The sequence below is a fragment of the Hemibagrus wyckioides genome, linkage group LG10, assembly GCF_019097595.1.
Source record: "Hemibagrus wyckioides isolate EC202008001 linkage group LG10, SWU_Hwy_1.0, whole genome shotgun sequence".
Classification (NCBI taxonomy): Eukaryota; Metazoa; Chordata; class Actinopteri; order Siluriformes; family Bagridae; genus Hemibagrus; species Hemibagrus wyckioides.
This window is the reverse complement of record NC_080719.1, coordinates 21,590,411-21,608,754: the sequence shown is the minus strand read 5'-3', so window position 1 is coordinate 21,608,754 and position 18,344 is coordinate 21,590,411. Positions and strand designations below refer to the sequence as shown.

The 18,344-nt window shown below is 38.4% G+C and overlaps 1 protein-coding gene across 2 annotated transcripts in view; it reads right to left on the bottom strand.

The window, feature by feature from the left end:
• dennd1b (DENN/MADD domain containing 1B) overlaps positions 1-13,012 on the bottom strand; it is an 81,788-nt gene extending 68,776 nt beyond the window's left edge. The window contains exons 1-2 of one of the 2 annotated variants that reach the window (XM_058400715.1): positions 12,638-13,012; positions 11,230-11,294 (exon numbers count right to left, since the gene is read on the bottom strand). In XM_058400715.1, coding sequence (XP_058256698.1) covers positions 11,230-11,294; positions 12,638-12,654 — 82 coding nt within the window. In that variant the 5' untranslated portion in view covers positions 12,655-13,012. The remainder of the gene's footprint in view (positions 1-11,229; positions 11,295-12,637) is intronic. The other variant, XM_058400714.1, reaches the window with a different exon arrangement.
• Between the last annotated feature and the right edge of the window lie 5,332 nt (positions 13,013-18,344).

Sequence of the window (18,344 nt, the reverse complement as noted above, 5' to 3'; positions counted from 1 at the left end):
ATATAGGTAATAAAAATATAAATGAAAAAATAGGAAGAATAAAAACTATCTTAGTAGAAATTAAGACATGATAAATTATGAAAAACACCAATAGTATACAATTATAAACAATAAGCATCATTCGTATTTCTTTGGATTATACATCTTTTTGTTGTTGTTAAAGCATGCATATGAAAATGAATGACCTAAAGAGAAAGAATAGATTATAGATGAAAAAAATGAAACAGAGACAGGACAGAGACATGCCTGCATACTTAAACAAAGACAGTACTGTATATGCTAATTCTGTCTGACACTCACTGATAGAATGGGCCGATCAGGCAATGGAGACACAATGGGACAACAAAGGCAGTGTGATCAAATCACAAGATGCTCAACAAAAAACAGCATAGTGAAGCTCTCACAAATAAATACACACTGACCTATATTCATGACCAATATATGGACTATGGTAGAAAAAGTTCATGTATCCATTTTGCGAATGTTTGAAGCAAGGTTTTTCATGGGGAAGGAGGGTGGAGCTAACACTAGTCAATAAAATGTTGACAAACTGTTTTCTTTTGTTGTTTTTTTCTGAGATATGTGAGCAAGTCTTAGATTTGAGTTTTCAAAAAAAAATGCCAACATACAGTGTAATTTTTTTTCTAATTTATATATTTATTTTTAATATCCACAAATATTTCTGCTGTTAGATAAATTAAGCCTGCAGATCAGATGAGGATATCTGGAGGCAAAGGAACTAAGTTTTTTTTTTTTTTTTTAAAATACTCAGTCTAGATGGAATTAGGTATATCACACTCTTGAGGTGTATGAGGAGCGAGCGTTCACACAGCAGAACACCTTCTGATAGCAGGCTGGTGCAATACTATGCAGACGTCATGCAATAAGAGTATCCAAATGAGCACGCTTAATTATTGAGTACACACAGGCTAAATCTGAAGCAATGTTTTTCCTCTAATTCTACACTGAGGTCCTAGTATTCTGGGATAAATGCCACAGCAGGGCAAAATGACCATGATGCAATATTGATATTGTGATAAATTATCCCACAATACACTTTTCTTAAATTTCACAATATCTTTTATTACATTTAAAACATATTCTAATTATAAACTGGAAGCAGCTGACATAATGTGGAAATGTTGCAATCTCTATGTGTCAATTTTAAATATTTCATTTTTTTTTTAAATATTGTGTTTCAAATATTTCATTTGTTTATTAATAATATTGTTACAGTCAACTTTTAAATTGCTCTCTCTCTCTCTCTCTCTCTCTCTCTCTCTCATATATATATATATATATATATATATATATATATATATATACACTATATTGCCAAAAGTATTCGCTCACCCATCCAAATAATCAGAATCAGGTGTTCCAATCACTTCCATGGCCACAGGTGTATAAAATCAAGCACCTAGGCATGCAGACTGTTTTTACAAACATTTGTGAAAGAATGGGTCGCTCTCAGGAGCTCAGTGAATTCCAGCGTGGAACTGTGATAGGATGCCACCTGTGCAACAAATCCAGTCATGAAATTTCCTCGCTCCTAAATATTCCACAGTCAACTGTCAGCTGTATTATAAGAATGTGGAAGTGTTTGGGAACGACAGCAACTCAGCCACGAAGTGGTAGGCCACGTAAACTGACGGAGCGGGGTCAGCGGATGCTGAGGCACATAGTGCGAAGAGGTCGCCAACTTTCTGCAGAGTCAATCGCTACAGACCTCCAAACTTCATGTGGCCTTCAGATTAGCTCAAGAACAGTGCGCAGAGAGCTTCATGGAATGGGTTTCCATGGCCGAGCAGCTGAATCCAAGCCATACATCACCAAGTGCAATGCAAAGCGTCGGATGCAGTGGTGTAAAGCACGCCGCCACTGGACTCTAGAGCAGTGGAGACGCGTTCTCTGGAGTGACGAATCGCGCTTCTCCATCTGGCAATCTGATGGACGAGTCTGGGTTTGGCGGTTGCCAGGAGAACGGTACTTGTCTGACTGCATTGTGCCAAGTGTAAAGTTTGGTGGAGGGGGGATTATGGTGTGGGGTTGTTTTTCAGGAGCTGGGCTTGGCCCCTTAGTTCCAGTGAAAGGAACTCTGAATGTTTCAGCATACCAAGACATTTTGGACAATTCCATGCTCCCAACTTTGTGGGAACAGTTTGGAGCTGGCCCCTTCCTCTTCCAACATGACTGTGCACCAGTGCACAAAGCAAGGTCCTTAAAGACATGGATGACAGAGTCTGGTGTGGAGGAACTTGACTGGCCTGCACAGAGTCCTGACCTCAACCCGATAGAACACCTTTGGGATGAATTAGAGCGGAGACTGAGAGCCAGGCCTTCTCGTCCAACATCAGCGTGTGACCTCACAAATGCGCTTCTGCAAGAATGGTCAAAAATTCCCATAAACACACTCCTAAACCTTGTGGACAGCCTTCCCAGAAGAGTTGAAGCTGTTATAGCTGCAAAGGGTGGACAGACGTCATATTGAACCCTATGGATTAGGAATGGGATTCATATGCGAGTCAAGGCAGGTGAGCGAATACTTTTGGCAATATAGTGTATATATATATATATATATATATATATATATATATATATATATATATACATACAGCTCTGGGGAAAAAAAAACACTGCAAAATAATCAGTTTCTTTTTAATGTTTTTTTCTTCCAGGTTCATGTATTGGTGAGATGAACAGGTTTGTTTCATTTTTTGTGAACTGCTGAAATTCCTAAATTCAAAATATAATTATTGTTATTTTGAGTGTATATTTAAAGGAAATGACAACACATCAAAATAACCCAAGATCATGCAGTATTTGCAGAGCTTTAATAACTCAAATAAAACAAAATGCAAATAATTTGTAAACAAATTGTGTTAATGCTTTGGCTAAATAACATTAAGAAATCAGTATTTGGAGGAATAACCACGATTTGCGTGCGTTTTGGCTCCATGCTCTCCACCAGTTTTTCACACTGCTGTTGGGGAACTTTATAACAGTATTTTTGCAAAAAAGCAAACAGCTCAGCTTTGCTTGATGGTTTGTGACCATCCATCTTCCTCTTGATTACATTCCAGAGGTTTTCAATAGGGTTCAAATCTGGAGATTGGGCAGTGCTCTCTTATTTTTTTTCCAGAGCTGTAGATAGATAGATAGATAGATAGATAGATAGATAGATAGATAGATAGATAGATAGATAGACAGACAGACAGACAGATAGATAGAGTGAGAGAGAAAGGAAGTGTCATATTGCCCACCCCAAACCGCATGGTGATGAGCTGGAGTGTACTATATTCTGACATGGAGTACTTAAATAAGCAGAGCTCAACCACAGTTTCTAGACCGTTCCAACATCAGTGTAGGAGTTGTTTAAAGAATCTGAAAGGTCAAAGTGCACGAGAGGAGTCACACGTATTGCTCCACAGTGGCTGTGTAAGCACTACACCAACACTACACACACTTACCTGTCAACCCAACCAAAAAAACAAGATGTTATTTATATTATATAAGTGGAGTAAGATGTAAAAATGTTTGCAATTCTGAAAAAAAAAACTACAATAGTTTAATGACAAACAGGAACACACACACACAAACATAATATATATATATATATATATATATATATATGTGTGTGTGTGTGTGTGTGTGTGTGTGTGTACATAAAATGTATACTCCTGCTAGAACAGTCTTATCTGTTATGTCCAATTTAGTCTCATTTCATCAAGCATGTCAAAAAACCTACTCTCTACACACAAGCTTTGCTTTTTGTTGTCATGGAAACAAGAGCTAATGGCAGTTAGCTTGGTTTATTATCCAAACTTTACATTAAATGCATGAAATCATTCAGTATACATCTAAAATAGCATGTAGAGAAACATAGATTGTCTTCTGTTACGAGCTCACTCATGTTTCCTTTATCTGAAAATGTTTTATGAAGCTGATTAATATGTCTTTTTGCCTTGCTAAACCGAGTCATATTTAGCGTTTGTGTATTTAGCATATGTGCATTTGAAGTGTAAAGACTAAATAACACCAAATCCAACAAAGCACACTGCAAATGCAGAAATTCAAGGCTTCTGTCTTCAGAACACAGCTGCTGTGGTGATGCAATTCCATGAAAAAAGAGAGAGTAAGAGTGAGCAAGAGGGGATCAGGAAATTTTCATATTCCAAGCAAATAAACTACAATGCAACATATGAAAAGATGTCTGACGATCTGAATTTTGCATCATGACAAAACCAAATATCAGAAACACTAGTGAAGTTAAAAAAAAAACATGACTTGTTTTTCTTGTACCAGCGTTTGTGTCTAATCTACACATCTGATACATTCTTCAAAAACTTTCAGAGCATTTGTGTGACTCTTCATTGCACAGAAAACAAAGGCAGGGTACCACTTATAAATAAATTCCCCACAAATTCTATATCATTAACTCAGTAAACAACTTGGAAGCGGGATCAAACTTGATTCACATTATTATGCTGAAGTGGCAAGATCTCTGTCTCAATGGCTTTCACGGTACTTTATGTTACAGATAAAGAACTAAGGGGAAAAAAGATGTCAGCAAATATAAGGAGAACAGATAAATCTGTTTGGCAAATATCCCACAAGCCGATCAGTTCAATTCACTGACACAAATAATGGCCTTGCCTTTTATAGCTAAGGACCAATTAAATCTATGACTGAGAAATACAGTTGTTGGATCACATCTGTAGGTCAGAGCGATCAGGTGAGAATGTAGGCAGCACTAATTCTCTTACTTCTGGCTGAGATTCTTTATGCATAAGTCATTTAAGAGGTGCAACAGTCAGTTTTTTAAATTTTTTATTTGTACATATAACTTGGTAAAAAACACGATGTAAGTCATTTTCTATATAATCTCCAGGATGCTTTACATCCTGGGGCAGAGATTTGTGAACATGGGCATTGAAATGTCACACACGCCGGGCATTAGACACAGAATCTTACAAAAAAAAGACTAACCTGTCTTAATGCACCTTTAAAAAGTTGTAAGAAATTGCATTTAAAAAAAGATTAAGCTATCACTTTGGCCAAATGAACTTCTGGTCCTGAGTGCTGGTTTGTGTTGGGATCTGCCCGTCAGTCATTTTATAAACACTCTACAGGCCACCAAATATCCTGTGGGCCGAGCTTCATGGAGAAAGAAAAACAAAAGTACATGCAAGCATTTTAATCTAAAAATACTTTTACTAACACACACAAACATCTAATAAATAGTTTACAAATGGTTCCCTTTTTATTCTGAGCCCAAGATATAATAAAAACTATATCAAATCTAAAACATGAAGCCTTTAAGGATGAAACAAAAATGATTTATTATCTAACTGCTGCAAGTATAGCTGTGGCATCACTTTTCAGATGCATTATGATTATTGCTTTATTACTGAGAGCAATTTGGATGAAAAGAGCACACAGGACAGGTAGCATCTGTCTCCACCTACTGCCTTGGCACAGTCAGCAACTTCTGCTAGCTTTGGCATGGGCTTGGAAAAACATCAACATGGCTCTATAAAGCCAAGTGCAGGCATGCCAGTCATGCTCCGCAAGAGCTGGCCAAGTATTCACTATCTAACATTACAGCTCTGCTGAAATAAAAGGCTAGATATTTCTCTGCCTCAACTTCAATTCAGTGTTGAGTTGATAAAGTGTCACAGCATTACTCACTTCCCACAGTTTACTCCTAATGAAAGCATGGTCTCAGAAGACCGCTTAGATATTTGAGCAATTCAGTGCAAACGACAGAATTAATGCTGCTAACAGACAGAAATGGACTGTTTATTCAACACCCATGGCATCATAACAATAAGGAATCCAAAATAAGTGTTAAGTAAGTGCACTTCTACACAACATGGCAATGTGCATTTTTGTTGGTCTTATTAACTTTAAGAGAGAGAGAGAGAGAGAGAGAGAGATGGTATAATGAGTGAGAACAGGAACTAACCAGTTTCACAGAGTTAGAAATTGTAATTGTTGACAATTTGCTGTGGCATAAGATGAATAAATAGCTTCAAGATATGTTGTTTTTGAAAGAAAGTACTATAGAGATGGGTCATATCACATCTTTAATCTTTTTTTTATTATTCTTCTATAAAGGCACACCCCACTGTGTTTTAGTCCTAATACATAACTAACACATCCTCACCAATTTAATTTTCAAGCCTCTCAATGGCACCGATATTGATATGACTGAGCTATGACACATGCTCGGACACACTGTTCTGGACAAAGCCTCAAAGCTACATAGCCACTGGTAATGCCAGAATTCGAGAGTGAAGAGTGCTCAAATACAATCAAATATTTTTTCCCTTTCAAAGTCAAACACTGTAATAAGATGCTGAATAAAGCAAATGCAAATGTTTTATAAAAATGAACAATTCCCTTAAGCAATTTAGGATAACTTGAGGATTAAATTGTTCTTTGGTTCTAAACTGGTTGAGATATAGCTGCAGTCCTGAGAGCTGGGGTCAGGAAACGAAACTAACCTCAGCAGATCATAAGGGAAGTGGTTTGTAACTATATGCGAGACCTGAATGTTTCACGTCAGTGACTGGACATGCAACTCATTCCTCTTTTTGTGAGACTGTTGCTATATTAGGCCACCTGTGCCTTATCTTCTTAAAAGTAAAAGCATGCATGACATAAATAATTTATAAAACATTTAATAAATTGTAATAAATGTATTATTTCACGTCTGCTTCCTAGTTTTCTTTTGTTCACTTTAAAAAATGATTTCTTTAATAAAAGTAGTAATCATTTTGTTTTCATTTAGTCACCATAAAGGATGAGGGGTGCTGCATAAATGGGTACATGAAATAGCTTTGTATGAAGTGACATGATACAACAGTGGTTTAAGTATCAGCAGGTTGAAATAAAGAAGAAACCCTTCTAAAAATAAGTAATGAGTCAGAACATCACAACACTTCTGACCAGGAGATTTATAAGTAAGGAATAACACACTCCAGGCTGCATGGGTATCCGAAAGTAATGCATGCTGGCCTGGTGGGATTCAGCATGACGTGCACACAGTGTCTAACTTTTTGTATAACATCATGGTCATGGTCTAAATGAAGCATTGTAATCGTTGGTAAATTGCAGTGGTATTTTGCTTATACCACTGCAATTTGCCAACGATGACAATGCTTCATTTATTAACGAAATGTCACAAACTTTATAGGTTTCTAGTGAGATTTAATTGAATGAAGCATCCAATTGACAAATTAGCTGTGATAGACAGTCACCTAACCCCCCCATACCCCCCTTAACGAGTCTTTCTCTGCCTCTACTTGTATTTTTATTGAGAAACCAGAAAGCGTAAATGTCTTTTTCCTATGATGAGACTTTGCCCACTGCAGTGACTGTTACAAAGCTCTTACCAATGAGACTCCTTCCATAAATGTTATATAAACGTCTCATAACAGTAAAAGTCTCTACATCATCACTTGCATGTTTTACTGGGTAATTGTTTATTATTAGTTTTAGATTATCTGGAGCATCTGAGTTCCTGTGAATGAGCTGTTACTATAGAAACAATAACATATTAGAACGAATGCATTCATATTAATCTATTGTTCAGAAATAATGCACACCTTCTGAACAATCACAATCAAGTATTTAACCAATGCCATGGTATAAAGGGAAAATAATATGTTCTAGTAATATTCTAGAGATTCTGCCTCGGTTTTTAAAGCCAATTGTTAAATAAAGTTAAGTTTTGTACTCTTAATTAACAATCTAGGTGGAATAATCAGTGTACTGAGGACCTGGAGTAAGCTCATTTCATGAAAGTACAACTAGTACTTTATTTATAGTTGCTTGGAGGACAAGAATGTGCAAATGAAAATTCTCCCTACTGACTTTTGTAAAACAAATTTTTTATTTGGTAGATATTGTTAACTTTAAGTAGCTGTAACAATACTTGTTTTAAAATCCCAAAGCCTGATATATTACACACATCAGATAAAACACAATGGATTAATTAGTGTCCACAGATGACAGACAATTTTATTTCAGATTCAGGCACACATATATGTGGAAATGGAAATACTGACAAAATCGAACAAAATTCTCTAGCACGACATGACCAGCATTTCACCATGCAGCAGTATTCAAGGGAAAATAAAGACGCTAGTTAAAGCTCAATTAACACCTTTTACATGACATACAATGCAGAACACTATATCTAATAGTCAAAAGTGTCTCCAAAGAAAGATGAGGAACACTAGGGCAACATGAAGTCACGCTCTCTCCCAGAATTCATGTACCTATTCATTTCTGTGAATCTGTATGCATGCACTTAGCAAGCCAACTTGCTTATCATAACATTCCATTCCATTTCATTTTATATCACAGAGCTGCTGAAGTCATGAATCAGAAGGAACTTTCAATAACGTCAGCTCTGACAGATCCAGCTGTAACATCATACACTATATTTGGGACACCCCTTAAAATCATTGAATTCAGGTGTTGTTTTTCAGGGGTTGGACTTGGACCCTTAGTTCCAGTGAAAGGAACTTGGCCATGCCAAAACTGGGACGTCTGCCTTTACATAGACATGAAGTTAATACAGAGTTGGTCCGTCCTTTGCAGCTATAACATCTTCAACTCTTCTGGGTAGGCTTTCTACAAGGTTTAGGAGTGTGTTAATGGGAATTTTTTGACCATTTCTCTATTAGTGCATTTGTGTGGTCAGGCACTGATGTTGGACAAGAAGGCCTGGCTCACAGACTCTGCTCTAATTTTTACCAAAGGTGTTCTATGGGGTTGAGGTCAGAACTCTGTGCAGGCCAGTCAAGTTCCTCCGCACCAAACTCACTCATCCATGTCTTTATGGACCTTGCTTTGTGCACTGGTGTGCAGTCATGTTGGAACAGGAAGGGGTCATCCCCAAACTGTTCCCACAAAGTTGGGAACATGAAATTGTCCAAAAAGTCTTGGTATGAAGCTGAATGCTAAGAGTTCCTTTCACTGGAACTAAGGGGTCAAGCCCAACCCCTGAAAAACAACACCTGAATTCAATGATTTGGTGGGTAATAATTGGTAATCATTTTTATAAACCAATAGGACTAATATTTAATAGATGAAGTAAATGAAATAATGTTAGAGGTCTTGAGCGTCAAGGTCTTCAGAACAGAGAAGTTTCCTTTTTTCAGTTTTGTACTTTTTATGTCATAACGTTCCATAACACTATAGGTAGCAATAAACAGATTAAAAGCACACTGTATCGTTCATTTGTAAATTGAAAATTGCAAAAGATGGCAAATTCTTTTATGCCATGCTGTAATAGAAAATATCAGTTTGCTTCAGGGTGGTAACGCTTCATATCGAGCTGTATCACACCACAGATTCATTTCCTATATCAGCACAGCCTGTGTGCACATGTTTGCTATCAATATATAGAAGTGAAGTATGGCAGCATTGTTTTGAAATAGACACTTTTTGCTCACCCTGCTCTCATGTCCAATAAGACTGTATGCAAAATGTGTGAGGTGGGAAATTGAGGAAAAAAGGCTAATGTACTCTCTGAGAAAGTTCGGTTCATGACAGTCCATTGGGTTTCTGTTAACTTCAACCACTTTTCAGAGACACCAACTTTTTAAGTCAACCCCATCTCAGTCTGTTAAAAACACATGGTGGAAACCAGCAAGGGCCCAGCACAGCCAGATCATTTTACAGTGTTATGCGGTCACACTGCATAAGTGAAACCTAATGGCCATAAATCATCAGATGCAATAAACTGAGCAGCAGTGTTGCATAACTTAAAGGCTGGGCTATAAACTATCATATAATCTCACTCTTCATCTATGAAATGATTGTTTTAGCTATTAAACATGAATCAAGAGGTCAATTACACTAAGCAAAACAATTATTGCCACATAAGCCGACTTTCTGTTTTTAATTGGGCCTTTTTCCAAGCAAAGTTAATATAATGTTAGGTACATATTTAGATAGATAGATATGTCATTTTATTTTCCATACCACAGATAAATAAAAATTAAATACCTTTATCACCTATATCTCTAAATAATGAATTAAGGCAGTACCCTTAATAAACAAACAACCTACCTCTCATTGTTTGCAAGTGATGTCATGACAGTACATGTTCTCGAAAATCAAATGTTTGACATAAACCTTCCTAACACATCCTTACATTGTCCTATAAAAAAAGCATTTAAAACCAAAGAAACCAAAGTGTAAAGAAATCAAAGAAAGCCCCTCCTAATCTCGGAATTCCTACTTGGGAAACTGGGACAGTGTCTTCAACCCTGAGTTCAGCAAGTGACATCAACTCATCATGGACACTCATCAACAGTAAACCATGTAGCTACTTACTATAAACTTTACTGCATCTACAAGCATTTGTCTTAGGTCAAACAGGCATACAGACATAGTTAAATGTATAACACTGAGGATGCAGTTAACTGTTTTGAAAAAGAAAATAAACATTACTCATCACAATCAGCTGACTGCATTATGACTAACAAAAATGAACATGAAGGCAGATATGCTATTTCCTCACTTGGTAGCACATGGTGGTTGAGATGACAGAATAATGTTCAAACTTCCCACATCAGAGATATGCATTAGATGAGGTACTGCACAGACAGATAAGCACTAATGCTTATCTAATTATAGACACTAATATTAGACACAATTTTGTGATTATTAGATAATGTTTTCCAAGAAAAATTCACAAAATTCCTGTAGCAGGTAACTGTATTAACTTTCCTATGATCCTGTAGCATTCAAATATTCCTAATAGCAGAAAGAGGTGCTGTTCATCTAAAACTCCCACAGTGACCAGTGGAGGATTGGATTAGGGCAGAGTTGCTCCTACAGGGTCATAGCACAACTACACAAGTACAGAACATGTAAACAGCATGACATGGACAGTGGAAGCTCAGTAGCGGTTCTGCACTAGTGCCTGGAAGGTTTCAAGTTCACAGATCCACTGTTGGACCATCTACAGCTCAGCTACACTATCGGGTTATATCCTGTCTCCCATGTAGGTCGCTTTGGATAAAAATATCTGTCAAATGAATCAGCATTACACAACAGCACAACAAACACAGCAACAGATCTGGTCAGTAGAAAAATACATGTAGCACAATGAACATAAAAACAGAGGACAGTGTACTGTAAGTAACTGCTAGCTAGCTAACATATAGACATATCTGTTAGTGTGCAAGTGAACTCATTACTCACCTTCATTTTCAGAGGATGGACATGCAACCTGCAGCACCAAATCAAACGTCCTTTCTGGATTCTCACTGTGACAAATCAAATCACATGTACACTCTCAGGCTTACATTTACCAGGAATATTTAACTTTTACTTGTGTGCACTTCATAAATATACATGATATGACAAAGTATTAAACATCCCATTCCAAAACCATGGACACTAATATTGACTTGTTCCTCTTTTGTTGCTATAATAAGCTCCACTCTTCTGCAATGGTTTCCACTAGATGTTGGAGCGTGGATGTGGGGTTCAACCTGTGTTCCCAAAGGAGCTCAGTGGGGTTGAGGTTAGGGCTTATTTAATTAGAAAAAGCAGGGAAAATAAATGTTTAATACCTAATAATATTCTTTTCTTTATTCTTGAGAGTGTTGAGAGATTATATGGCCAAAAGTATGTGGACAACTGACCATCAGACTCATCTGTAGGCCTTCCCTGAACTGTTGCCACAAAGTCAGAAGCACACATGTATAGTATGTGTCTTTATATTGTAGCATTACAGTTTCTTAGGAACAGCTTAGGGATGAACTGGAACACCGACTGAACCCCAGTCCCCCACACTCTTACATCATCAGTGTCTGATCTCACTAATGCTCTTGTAGCTGAATGACCACAAATCCACACAGCCACGCTCCAACATCGAGTGGAAAACCTTTGCTGCTGAGTTAAGGTTATTATAACAGCAATGCATCAGCCAACTTTGGGAGGTGATGAAAAAGCACATATTGGAGTGATGGCCAAGTGCAATCTATAGTGTACAAAAATAAAAGATCTCTTACACAGATGGACAGAAAGAGAAGGGCTGACAAACAACAACCTACAAAGTAGATCCATGACTCACTGAGAGCATTTCCTGTGTTTAAATAAGCAATACATATTAATCTATTCTACATACATCTTCACAGTACAGACGTGTTATCTGTTAAGCAGTAATGAAAAGCACACAATGTCTTATATTATTATTATTATTAACTTGTGGTTTCTTGACTGCAAACTTGATCTTTATCGGTGGCCTACTGAGGACAAATAACACAAGCAATAATGAAACAGGTGACACATTTTAACACACATTTTAAAGGCTTAGTGTGTATAGTAAAAGGTAAATTTCCACCTCTGACCCTGCAGGTTAGCTAAAGCTAGTAGCTTACACTAGCCACAGCACTCCTACTAGCCTGCGTGCTAACTGAACTAGCCCGTCCAGTATCTAGACAGCCAATTGGTTTTAATTTATTATTATACAACAGTTATGTCGAGTTACATTTTAATAAATTGGGTTTATTGAACCTCCCCGCTGTGGTCAGCCAGGTCTCTTCAGCTGTTACGGAAAAAAAACACAGTAACTGTCATTAGGAAGTAAACAGCTGTTTCTTACCGGATTCTGCTGTCCATGGCTACAGCATCGCGACGCGACTCGCCGCTTTAATTACCGTCCAAGCAACAGGGGCACCTTTCTCTTTCTGGTTACCTGAGACACATTTTAGAGCATGTTTCCCCTCCTCTCTGTATTCTTGAGAAGTTCAGCTCGCAGTGTTTCACTTCTCCTCTGCTGAGCACCAGGAAGCGCAGCCGACGCTGCGCGACGTCACGTCGTGTTTGACGGATACCTCAAAGCTTGTAGTTGTCCAGTTCCTTCTCTCATTCTATTCTGGATAATAACGACTAATGACACTCCTTTACAGGAAGACATTTAACAAAAGGAAAATAAATCCACAAGAAAGAAAGAAAGAAAGAAAGAAAGAAAGAAAGAATTTCTAGGTCTTTCTCTGTGAAGCACTAGCATGTCCAGACAAGCCAGGTGACATGCCAAGGCATCCTCAACAGGAGACACCTGAGATGCTGTTTAGTACTGTAGCATGTGTTTTCAAGCATAGCCTGTATGAAGATCATGCAAAAGATCATGCAAATATCGGGAAGTTCTTGCGGTTTTCAGGAGGAAATGGGGCCTCTTCACACACACACCCAATGGTTTTGGTTTTGATCATCAGGGGAAATGTTTAAATGAATGAAGAGGTTAGGACATTCTTTGTACAATGCTGAAATACCTTTCAGACCTACAACATTTTTAGAGAGATGGTTACTTAAAAGCCATTTCATCAGATTTCATCAGATTATGTAGATATACAATGGACATTGTCATGAGAGGAGTGAGGGTGTTGTGGTCAGATAAGGGAAGGTTTTGTTGTTGTTGTTGTTGTTGTTGTTGCTTTATAAATCAGCATGTTTTAGTGAAAATAAGGAACTGTGTACAGCAGGAAAGCACCTGATACCCTGTACAATATACATAGGTGGATCAGTGATGCTATTGGGCTGTTTTGCTACTCATGGTCCAAGGGCTCTTGTGAAGATTATTAGTATCAAGATTTTCAGCCCAAAACCTATCACAGCTATATGTGCTGCTTTCCCAAACTGTTGCCACAATTGTATAGAATGTTTTTTATTAAAATTATATTTTCCTTTCACAGCTTGACAATGTCCCTGTGCACAAAGCACAGAGCTCCATGAATAGTTGGCTTGTCAAGGTCAGGGTGGAAGAACTCGAGTGTCCTGCACAGAGCCCCGAATCTGACTCAACCCCACTCGACACCTTTGGGATGAACTGGAACACCAACTTATCCCCAGTCCTCTTCAACCAACATCAGCATCTGATCTCACTAACATTTTCACAGCTGAATGAACACAAATCCCCAGAGCCTCACTCCAACATCTACTCAAAAACCTTCCCAGCAAAGTTTAGCTTATTGTAACAGCAAAGGGGGAAGAAGTCAACATTAGTGCCCATGGTTTAGGTCCACAAACTTTTGGTCATAACGTGTTAAAGTGACAAAAAATCAAATCAGTAAGGGAAAAGTCAGTGACAGTAATAGGCAAGCACTGAAATAATCAGGGAAGTGAAGAGTTCCCTATGTAAGAAAATATGAGGAACCATGAAATGATGCTTCAAGCAGCTGGGAAATGCCTGAGCAGCTGAAACCAGCATTAATTCATTTCATTTTAAATTTAATTTTATTTGTACACCACTTTTAACGATGGACAATCCCTGTTTGAGATACCAACAAATAGCCAGCACCTTCTGACTGAGTAATAAAAAAAAAAATTCAGGTACTGTTGTACTAATCAGTGCTTTATAGAGAGATAAAGATCATGATCTAGTTTTCTGCATTGAGTCGTTAATCAACGGATGTGGTTCTTTGTAATGCATTATGAACTACATAGTAATAATGGCAGAAGGATAACATGTGACAGTGTAATAAAACTCCGTGCACTTCTTCACAGCCGTGCGCCTCGACGCTTCCTATTGGTTCAGATGCACTTCCGGTATGCGATGTTTACAGAACTATTCGAGTAGCCTGTATGGGACGGAATGTTTCTTTTAAACGGACTTTACAGGGCAGCGCGAGCTCTGTATAATCCTCTAAAACTCGGAGAATATCCGGTCATCATGTCAGCTAGCATTTGTCGCGAATCGTCAACCTTTGAGGAAGTCACAATGATCTCACAGTACACGAGTGAAGCACGAGTAAAAAACGAGCCCAGTGTGAAACAGAGCAGTGTGGGAAGCACAGAGTCTGAGCTGCCGGGGAAAGACACTCTTTCTGAGCAGGACAAGCTAATTCATAGCCTTCACCAGGACGCGTGCAAGGTGAGCGGAAAGAGGCTGCTTTAAATCCTCACCCAGCCCCGGGGCTATGACCTGAATTACTGCCTTAAATAGGGACCTAGAAACTATCGGGAGTGTCATTATGGGTTAAATGTACATTTGGGCACATTCTGTTATCAACATGTGTGAGTGGTAAGTTTGACAAATATATCCACAATACGCACACTTAGCGTCCCCTTTATTAGGAACACCTGTACATTCTTACAGTTTTGGAGTCGGCCAATCATGTGGAGCAGCACAATGGAAAAAAAATCATTTATTTCCAGTGTGAGTGTATACAGTATAACTGAAGATATGTTGAGGACAAAATGTGTATTAGGGCAAATTAAAACTATATTATTAAATTAAAACTATTATATTTTAATATCTGTGTTGTTTTATATGCTATATTTATACACTGATCAGGCATAATATTATGAGCAGTGACAGGTGAAGTGAACAAAACTGATTATCTCCTCATCACCTGTTAGTGGGTGGGGTATATTAGCCAGCAAGTGAACATTTTGTCCTCAACGTTGATGTGTTAGAAGCAGGAAAAATGAACAAGGATTTGAGCGACTTTGACGAAGAGCCAAATTGTGATGGCTAGACCACTGGATCAGAGCATCTCCAAAACTGCAGCTCCTGTGGGGTGTTCCCGGTCTGCAGTGGTCAGTATCTATCAAAAGTGGTCCAAGGTGAACCGGCGACAGGGTCAAGAGTGGCCAAGGCTCATTGTTGCACGTGGGGAGTGAAGGCTGCCCTGTGTGGGCTGTTCCAACAGACGAGCTACTGTTGCTCAAATTGCTGAAGAAGTTAATGCTGGTTCTGATAGAAAGGTGTCAGAATACACGGTGCATCACAGTTTCCTGTGTATGGAGCTGCATAGCCGCAGACTGGTCAGGGTGCCCATGCTGACCTCGGTGCACCGCTGAAAGCACTAACAATGGGCACGTTAGCATTAAAACTGGAACGCGGAGCAATGGAAGAAGGTGGCCTGGTCTGATGAATGACATTTTCTTTTAAATCATGTGGATGGCTGGGTGTGTGTGCATCGCTTACCTGGGGAACACATGGCACCAGGATGCACTATGGGAAGAAGGCAAGCCAGTGGAGGCAGTGTCATGCTTTGGGCAATGGTCTGCTGGGAATCCTTTGGTCCTGCCATCCATGTGGATGTTACTTTGACACGTACCACCTACCTAAGCAATTTTGCAGACCATGTACACCTTTTCATGGAAAGGGTATTCCCTGATGGCTTTGGCGTCTTTCAGCAGGATAATGCACCATGCCACAAAGCAAAGATGATTCAGGAATGGTTTGATGAGCACAACAAATAGTTTTAGGTGTTGACTTGGCCTCCAAATTCCCCAGATCTCAATCCAATTGAGCATTTGTGGGATGTGCTGAACAAATAGGTCTGACCCATGGAGGCCCCACCTCACAACTTACAGGACTTGAAGGTTAACAAAGGTTAATATGATGCTAACATCTTGGTGCCAGATACCACAGCACACCTTCAGGGATCTAGTGGAGACCATGCCTTGACGGGTCAGGGCTGTTTTGGCAGCAAAAGGGGGGCCAACACAATATTAGGCTCATAATAATATGGTCATAATGTTATGGCTGATTGGTGTAAATGTGGTGTTTTCATAACTTATTTTACTCATGATAACGTCTGCTACTCATTGAGTAGAAGTTCTTTTTTGAGAGAGCAATTTACACAAAATGGCCTTGTTGAACATCCTATTCCAGATTCCACATTCACTGTTATAATAAGCTCCACTCTTCTGGAAAGGCTCTCCACTAGATGTTGGAGCATGGTTGTGGGGATTTGTGTTTATTCAGCTACAAGAGCATTAGTAAGATCAGACACTGTGGGGGTTGAGTTAGAGTCAGGGCTCTGTGCACTCGAGTTCTTCCACTCCAACCTTAACACACCAGTTTGGCATGAAGCTCTGTGCTTTGTACACAAGGGCATCATCATGCTGGAACAGTATTTGAGCCTCTTTGTTCCAGTGAAGGAAAACTGTAAAACTACAGCCTGCAAACACATTCTACATAATTGTGTGCTTCCACATTCATGGCAAAAGTTTGGGGGAAATCCACATATAGGTGTGATGGACAGGTATCCACATACTTTTGCCCATGTAGTGTAGTTGTAGAAAGGCTTCAGTGTTTTTGTGCATGTTGAAATCTGACTAAGATCAAAATCATACAATCTCCATGCAATAAAATTATATTTGAGGTTTTGTTTTCCAGTGTTCTGGTTTTGCATTGTTTTCAACAGCCATTCAGTTTTCTACTGAAAAAATAATATTAAACTGTTTTGTGAATGACAGACCTAGCCTTCACAATCCCTGCTTCAATGGCACTGGATTCTTCACAGCACAGCACCTGTTTTGTGGTCCAAAAATTGCATTTCAAGCTCATCTCTGGAACTACTGCTGATCATCTTCAGGGATCTGTGATGTGATTCTAGCATTAAAGAAGGGGATTTTGTTTGTTTGTCATTACCATATCACAGCTCTTGGTTCTCAGCTCATAGTACTATGTGGTTCTATGCATGGTCTCCCCATGTCTGTTTTCTTTGGGCTTTCTGGTTATCTCCTACCTCCCAAAACATAGGTTGCCTTAGGTGTGAACAAGTGTGTGAATATGTGTGTGAATGACCCCCAGTGACGGACTGGCTTCCCAGTCACGGTGTATTGCACCATAATCAAGAACAGGTTAAAAGCAGTTGCTAATCATTAAATGTTTGTTTTTATATATTTTAGATGGTGTTCTGTTTCATGTGAACGGGTGTTAGTATTGACACAGAATAAAGCCAACAAGCTTACAGGGCACAGAAAAGATCTTAAATAAACAAAACAACATGCTCATATTCCAGTCTTAAACTTAAGCCTGTGAAAACTCATTTATCTGCTTCCATTCAACTCCACTAACATTATATAATATATTCTTATTTAATGTATACATTGTATAATGTAGTATAATGCTAATAATCACATTCATATTAGCATTTATGCAAGAATATCTTGAATATCCTATCATTTGGAAAAACATTCTTATGTTGTAAATTTATGAGTAATGCCATTAATGTAAACCTTGATGGAACTGATTACTACACTTTATGTCTGGAATATATTGTGAAGTTTAGATTGCTAATTTATTGAAAATGATTATTAATTAATTATTAAAATAGTAGTAATTCATTTATTGTTACTTATTATTAACTAATAATTATTTTTAGGCAGACATCCTTACAGTACCCTCCACTAATATAGGCACCGTTGGTAAATATGAGCAAATAAGGCTGTGAGAAATTGTCTTTAATGTTTAACCCTTTGTTAAAGATGTTAGGAGAAGACTCTGAGCTGTTATCTTTGCAAAAGGAGGTAGCCCAAAGTATTGGCTAAAAGGGTGGCAATAATTGTGCCAC